Source organism: Hyaena hyaena, unplaced genomic scaffold (assembly GCF_003009895.1).
Source record: "Hyaena hyaena isolate Hyena2069 unplaced genomic scaffold, ASM300989v1 scaffold_240, whole genome shotgun sequence".
NCBI classification, from domain to species: Eukaryota; Metazoa; Chordata; class Mammalia; order Carnivora; family Hyaenidae; genus Hyaena; species Hyaena hyaena.
Window position 1 is genome coordinate 1,629,979 of NW_024080873.1, and position 8,185 is coordinate 1,638,163.

The 8,185-nt window shown below is 43.0% G+C and overlaps 1 protein-coding gene across 2 annotated transcripts in view; it reads right to left on the reverse strand.

The window, feature by feature from the left end:
• ACER2 (alkaline ceramidase 2) overlaps window positions 1-8,185 on the reverse strand; it is a 29,153-nt gene that overhangs the window by 19,656 nt on the left and 1,312 nt on the right. For both annotated transcript variants that reach the window (XM_039244423.1, XM_039244424.1), the window contains exon 2: window positions 455-569. In XM_039244423.1, the coding sequence (XP_039100354.1) occupies window positions 455-569 (115 nt within the window). The remainder of the gene's footprint in view (window positions 1-454; window positions 570-8,185) is intronic.

Consider the following 8,185-nt stretch of genomic DNA (forward strand, 5'->3'; position numbering starts at 1 on the left):
CAGTAAATAAGTCAACATTCTCTCACTGTTAAGTATTCCCAACCCAACTATGGAAGGAAATGGAAACTGCAGAAGTATTTCCCAGAACAATGGAGGCTCCCAACATCTAGAATTTTCTCTTTTTAAAATTTTGATCCATTAGACCAAAGTCTCATCAGAGTTCCAGCATTTCATGTCATTTTCTTTAGAAGTTCTCAGAAAATGGCACTGACACAGCACCAACAGCCATTACATAAATAACTTTTGAATGCAATTAAGTGATAATTAGAGTCAACCTCGTTATCAAGCCAGTATTCAAAAGAGTCCTCCTTCTGGCGTCAAGGGAGCAAAATAAAAGTTGGCTGAGATGTCAGAGTGACTTTGGTTTACAAAACATAATGTTCAAATAGGACAGGAAGTGTGCAGAATTCCATTTCCTCCCTTTCAGCCCATGCTTGAAAATGAATCCACTTACCCACTACAACTAAGAGAGTCCATATTAAGTAGATGCCACTGTTGAAGCATGTTGCATACTGACGAAACAAGCACATGCAGATGGGCGGTAAGACGAAAAATAAGACGTTGCTGATCTGGGGGAGGGATATAAAATGAAAAGAGAATTATTACTAAGTAAAAGGGCAAAAAATAAAACAGTACATTCCAAGTACGCTCTTTGCGAACTGGGAAGCATGTGGTCACACATCTTGTTTAAGCTCTTCCATCTTTTTTTTAAACTGCAGACACAGGGAAATTTAAGACTTCTTTCATGGGGATTCCCTCCCATGTCTTGATTATGGGAGCAGCTTCAAACCTACTTTTAGACAAAGATCAAATTTCCAGATTCTAGTATGGATTTAAGCCTCTTCTCTCTCCAGGGGGTATCGGCTTTTAAATATACATATATATGTTATCTAATGTATTAAAATAGTGTCATTTCAACACATAATCACTATTTAAATATCACTAATGAGCTATTCGTTTGTTCACATAAAGCTCTGAAGTCCAGTATGAATTTCCTACTTCCAGCACCCATCCATCCATCAGCCCAGCCGTATGATACGTGCTCAGCAACCACACGTGGCCAGTGACCACCATGCTGGCCAGCTCACCTGGAATTTTTTTAAATTTACTTTTTGTCTTTTTTGGGGGAGGGGTCATAGCCAGTTCTTTTATCCCAAATTTTATTAAATTGAGGTAAAATTCAGGCAGTGTAAAATTAACCATTTTAAAGAGTACAATTGAGTGTCCTTAAATACCATCATAATAGACAACCATCATCTCTGTCTAATTCTAAAGCATTTTCATCACCCCCAAGTGAAATCCTATACCCAGTAAGCAGGCCCTTTCTACTCCCTCCTTCCTGCCCCAGACCCTGGCAACCACTCATCTGCTTTCGGTGTCTATGAATTCACCTATTCTGGGTATTTCATGAAGGCAGAACCCTATAATAATATAGGGCCCTCATGTCTGGCTTCTTTTGCTTCACATAATGTGTTTGCAGTTCATCCAGGTAGTTGGTACTTCCTTCTTTTTTGTGGCTGAATAATACTCCATCTGAAATGCCACGTTTGTTTATCCTTTGCCAACAGTGCTGCTACAACCATCGTATACGAGTTATTGAGTATGCATATTCTTCTGGGCATATGCCCAAGCTGGCATCACCGGATACAGTCGCAATTCCGTATCTAACTTACTGAGGAGCTACCACACTGTGGCCTACGGTGGCTGCACCATGTTACATTCCTACCAGCAACATACCAAGGCTCTAATTTCTCCACCACTCTGCCAACGTTTGTGATTTTCTGGTGGTTTTTGTTTTCAAATAGGGCCATCCTAGAAGGTACAAAGTGGTAGGGACATTCAGCTTTTTAAGTTTCACTTCTAACCATGACTCCTAAATGACTGCAGGCAGAGGAAGTGTGCAGAACGTGAAGACCGCAGCTAAGTCGAAAAGGGCAACGCCAGTGGGGAGGGGGTGGGAGGGTTCCACCAAAAAAAAAAAAAGAAAAAAGACTAGAAAAAAACTTTCAGAGATAGGAGGCTAGAGCAAGATGAATTCCAGAAAGTGAAGAGCCTGGCATCCTTCAGAAGAAAAGACTAGTCACCCACGTTGAACAGCACAGAGGAGGCCACAGGGGAACTGAGAGGATGGGTGTCTGAACTGAACTGAAGAGCCAGGGTAGAAAGGCTTTTCCAGACCTAGGAAATCACACCCGTGCACAACTAACCAAAACGCACGGGCAAACCCCAGGACTTGAGCTACACAGGTGAAGACTGGCAATGTCAGTGGCCTATGCAGGCCCCTTTCACCATCTGGGAGCAAGAGTGCTTAGAAGTGATACCACTTCTAGAAAGGGAAAAAGACCAGATAGGAGAAAAATAAGTGAGGAGAGGAAAACCAGATCCCGCAGCAGCAGTGGGATGGGAACAGGGGCTGTGCCTGAGGTGAAAATCTAAGACTGAAATCCCCAGTGGGACTGCACGATACTGGAGAAAAGGGCACTCTTCCTGGCCGGTCTGGTCCCAAGGGGATCTTCTCCTTCCCACATGAGAGGCCCCTGAGCTACTTGTGACCCTGAGCGAGAATACAAATAAATGGTCTCAGATATCTCATCCGGTGTACGGTCTCCAGCCTTAGAAACACAGCCAACACTCCTTCACTAAGCAGGTAAGGAGGAATAGTGTATGGTCTACGTACACTATCCACAGCAGGCTGTGGTTCACGGTCATGATCACAGCCTTCAACCTTCCAAGGAATCATTTAAAGAATGACAGATCATTAAGAGTTAAAATGAGAGGGTTTAAGGACCATCCCTTGTTACAAGGGGCAACACATGAGGGTCCAGAATGCCTCCAAGGCTGGCCAAGGTCAAAGAGGCAATCACTCAGAACAGGCTGATTTTTACCGCCAAGCTCCTAGTCACACTCGGGCCTCCTCGGCTTAACTTCTCAAGGGTTATCTAGAAACTCTGAACGGTACCTGAAGTGTGCCCGTAGGGCGTGATTTCACTGCAGCTCTCCTGTTAAGCACAAAAGGAAGGAAAGGGGTAGGGGAGAAGGAGAAACTGGAACTGTTATACCATAGGTAACTTAAAACCTGATCTTTCTCCTTGCTTCTACATAAATGTGTTCTCTTGTTTAAAGAAAGCTAAAGTCTCCTTGCTATCCTCCTCCCTAGAGACGACCGTTATGCTCAGATTCACAGCCTTCAGGTCATTTTCTTTGCATTGATGTGACTACACAGAGATCACAGATAATAACATCATCACTGACCTCACTTGCTCTATCTCCTGCACATGGCAGCAGTTTATTTAGCAATTCCCCAGTGCAAGGAGGTCCAATTTATAGTCCCTCCTACAATACTGGGAAATAGAAGACCTTTTGCTTTTTACCCCAATATAGCTTTTTTTTTTTTTTTTTTAAGTGTCACACCCAGCATGGGGCTTGAACTCAAAACCCTGAGATCAAGATTTGGATGCTCTACTGATGGAGTGAGCAAGGCACCCCATTTACCCCACTATATCTTTATTGCCTCAAGTCCTTGCAACATGCCTCTCTTCAGCCAGGTGTAACCATCTACTGCCCAGTTCCCCCCCCCCTTCAACTGGCTCTGTATGGTATGGTATAACAATTTACATTCCCACCATCAATGTGCACATTAATCATTGTTCAATGTATTTACACATTGCTCACAAAGGGATGAAGTTCTCTATTATACCTGTAGTAAAATCATGGGACTTCACTTAAAAAAAATTTTTTTTTAATGTTTATTTTGAGAGAGACAGTGCAAGTCGGGGAAGGGAAGAGAGAGAGGGAGACACAGAATCCGAAGCAGGCTCCAGACTCAGCTGTCAGCACTGAACCCCATGAGAGGCTCGAACCCACAAACCGCCAGATCATGACCTAAGCGGAAATCAGCCACTCAACCGACTGAGCCACCCAGGTGCCCTCAAACATTTGTTTAAGGCACATATTAAGGAGTTCAATTTAGTTTAGCCCCATCTTAACCTATGCTCCCAAATAACACACAAATCACATTACTGCCACTTCCCAGCCCAAATCTATCAGTGACTGTTGGTCTTCGTCTATGAAAAGGGAAAGACCAGATTAGGGGAAGACTCTCCCCAAGACAAAAAGAGGAAGGAACTCCTAAAGAAACAGAGAAAACAAACAAGTCCTCGTTAAAACACACATTCAATAGCTCCATCTCTTCTGAGAAATGAACTTCCCCTTACAATTGTCTGGGTCGCTCAAGTTGAACAGTTCAGCCAAGGGTATTTTTTTTTTAAAGCCTACTGCTTTGGAGAATCGGTTTGCTTCACGTCTGCAGAGCAGATTTTTTTAATTACAAGGAAACCACAATTTTAAAATGTATTAATGATTTCCTCAGAAATTTCCTCATTCCAAGAATTCCTCCATAATGTCGCACCAAAATAATCTGGAGGAACAGACGGCAATCTCCTCCTGACGCATGGGAGTGTGCGCTTTCCCAGGCAGTGGGTACATGCTGACAAAGCAATGGGCTGAAAGATTTTCTGAGCAGGCGCTTCATAAACAGCCAAGGGGCCTTCCCCTAGAAGTGCAGACGCTCTGTGCACCATAACGGTAGGCAGACTTTGAATGCTCCATTCCACCGTTCCCCTCCTGCCATTGGATGACCAACTCTCTCAATCGGCCTGGAACAGAGGAGGGTTCCGGGGTCGTGGGGCTCTCAGTTTTCAAATCGGCGAGGCCTGAACAAACCAGAACAAGCTGGTCTTTGCAAGAAGACTTCTTGCAAAACTCCTGCACGGTACGCCGGCCATGCAGAATGCTAATCGTACCCTTGCCAGCCTGGACACATCTCCAGAAGGGCCTTCACCACCCAATGACTGTCTGCAGGTCTGGTCTCTGTGACAGGTACACAGCAGTTGCCCAATACATACATCTATAGATGAAAAGATACAGGATAGGGGCGCCTGGGTGGCTCAGTCGGTTGAGCATCTGACTTTAGCTCAGTTAATGATCTTCCGGTTCGAGAGTTCGAGCCCCGCAAGGGACTCTGTGCTGACAGCTCAAAGCCATGTTTCTAATTCTGTGTCTCCCTCTCTCTCTCTCTTCCCTCTCCTGCTCACATTCAGTCTCTCTCTCTTTCAAAAATAAATATTAAAAATTTTTTAATAAAAAAATTTAAAAAGATACAGGATATAGGTAATTCTGCTCTACAGTATAGGAGCCATGGGCTTTGGCATATCAGAACTGCTTTCCTTATCTTGTTGGCAGACGTAATTGGGAAAGGTAACAGATCATGAGCTGATCTTATGCATATATTTTGCTTCCACACTGTTTTCAGCACTAGTTGATTTCTTTCTGACCCTGAGTCACTGCCCAGTGACAGAGTCCCCAAAGGCAAAGCCCGGTGGTTAAAAAAACAGACCCTACTTTTCTCAGAAGTGGCAAGTTTTAGAGTCTTTCTCTTCAGCATGACTAGAGCCTGAAAACTTAAAACCTATAAAGGAACTCCAGTCAATAAAAATTGCACGTGGAAGAAACAGTACAAAATGTGCACAAGCAAATGGTTGTGAAAGAGCATGACATGTTCTTGGAAAGGGTACTTGGGCTTGGCTAAAGCCAGGGATGACGACGAGACTTGAGGCAATGGAGATTCGCAGAGCCCCAAAGAAAAATGCTTTGTGCACCCAAACATTGCCAGTGGGATATAAACTAGGGCTGTCTCTGGTGGGCCATTTGGCAATAATTATCAACCTTTAAGTAAACATTCTCCTTGATGCAGCAATTCCCATAGAGGATTAGTACTTGGAAAAAGTCTCCAGATGCACGTATGAGGATATTCACTGCATCACTGCTCAAAAACCAAGATGAAAGCAATAAAACAAAAGTTTCCTAAATGTCCATCAATAAGAGATTGAATGAGTAAATAAATTCTGGTCAATCCATTAAATGGAATACTGATTAGACATTGTAAAGAAAAAGAGAAGTCTATATGAGCCAATATGGGACCAACTCCAAGACCCTATTAAGTAAAAACACCAAGAGAAGTTTGTGTAGTATGATCTCAACTGGGTTAAATAAAAACTTAGATATTATATGTATACATTCTACATACATATTTTATATACTCGCACAAATACGTGTATTTTGTACAATGACTTAAAAAGTCTGAAAAGATACAGAAGAAAGCCTATTTTTCACTGCAACTTGCATACTGTGAATTTCTTTTTTTTTACCATGATCACTTTTTGTGAAAATAAATAGAAACCTCACTGAAGGGATGCTAGTAGGGGAGGCTGGAAGGGGAAGCCCTGTGACTCGATGTCAGTTACAGACCCCTAACAGAAGACCTCTAAACAGGAACGAATGGTCAATTACAGGTCCCAACAGAGAAAGACGTACACCGCATCTCCCACAAGAAATCCACGATCCCTGCAACTCAGCCAATGAGAAGCAATCACCCCCAACTCTCTCTTTAGTTCAAAACAACCCCTCCCAACTTCCTCCTTCTCCATAAGTTAACATTCTTCTCCTTTGTTTGTTGGACTTGCCTATGCTTTTGCTATAGCTTGCTTATCCTGAATTGCAATTCTGTTATTAAGAAATAATAGACCCATTTTTGCTGGTGGCAAGATAACTTTTATTTTTAAGGTTAACATTTTATAATAAAGAACAACTATAGCAAAAAACTGCTTTCAACAGACTTTTTTATATCAGAGTTTTACCTTGCAGGTCAAATGATCCCAAGGCAGGAGTTTTAAGTTAAAGAATGGATAAATGATAAATACCCGTACTGTGCCAAATAAAGAAATCAAAGGTAGCTACAGTGGCATTTGTATCTTCAGAAGAAGTATCTTTGTAGGGGCAAATGGACCAAGTTTTAACTCGAATGCTGCCATTTTCTTTACCTCAGCAAACTGCAAAATCTGTCTAGCCCTGGTTTCATCCTTTCATCGAATGGATCTAATAACGAGCAGCCACTGCTTAGGGTGATTGTACAGGACAGAGCAGAGCTTCAACACCTAGCAAACAATGTATGCCAGTAGTAATTGAAGTTGTACTAGTGATGTGCTATCCTCAAGATCCATTAAGAAGGTTCTAGATCCGTCTCCCAGTCCTCTTTGGACTTTATATATTCAATTCCTTTAACTTTTCCTTAAAATGAGGAATGACAATTTTGTTCTAAAATGGATACTTAGACCTGCTGCCTTCCTATGAGGATTTGATGAGCTGTTTATCACCAAGTAATAGTTCACCGTCTTCCTCAATAAAGGAGAGATAAGCCCAGTGTGTCCTGTGATAAGCTTCAGAAGATAACTAGGGCTTGGAAAGAGAAAGAAGGAAATGGTTTTTGCTAAACTCTTTGGACCTACGCTGAACAAGATTAGGTGACCAAAAACTTCTCTGAGATTTAAAGCTCTCTGCTGGCACCCCAACAGTTCATTTCTAAATAAGACCCTGGGGGCACCTGGGTGGCTCAGTCAGTTACGCTTCCATCTTCAGCTCAGGGCATGATCTCTCGGTCTGTGAGTTCAAGCCCCGCGTCGGGGCCTGTGCTGACAGCTCAGAGCCTGGAGCCTGCTTCAGGATCCTATGTCTCCCTCTTTCTCTGCCCTTCCCCTGCTCACACACTCTCTCTCCCTCTCTCAAAAATAAGTATTTTTTTTTTTTAAATTAAGACTTTGGCACTCATTGCCTAGTAGCTCCAATGGGACTAGAGTAAAAGTAAAAATAACATAAACTCTCCCCTCATCAAGCACTCTGGGGCTTTTCAAGGAAGTGCACGGCAGTTATAGATCAACCTGTGGCCAAGAGTCTTGACTGACCTCAGACTCCACAGAGAATTACCTTGCTGGGTATGTGAGAACTTGTCCCCAACCTGCCATTTGTTCTGTAACTCTCTGGTGAAATCCTTAGTAGCAGTCTCCACTTAGAAATGGAGAAAACGAGTTACCACTCTGAAAGCACCCAGCCACACCCTAGCCCATTCTGTATGCCCCTGTCTACACCTGAGAGTATGTGCTCTGAAAGGAGGTGTACAACAGATGAGCTATAGCCACCTCCACTGTGTCCCTCACAGGATCTATGGACGGCAAAGGGCCAGGTTTCCTTGAAGAACAAACCTGGTCATAGATAAGAAGCAGGAGTGTTGATGAGGAGGGATGGCGGGGACAGTACAGACGTCTGGATTGTGTCAAAAACCTGAGCATGACAG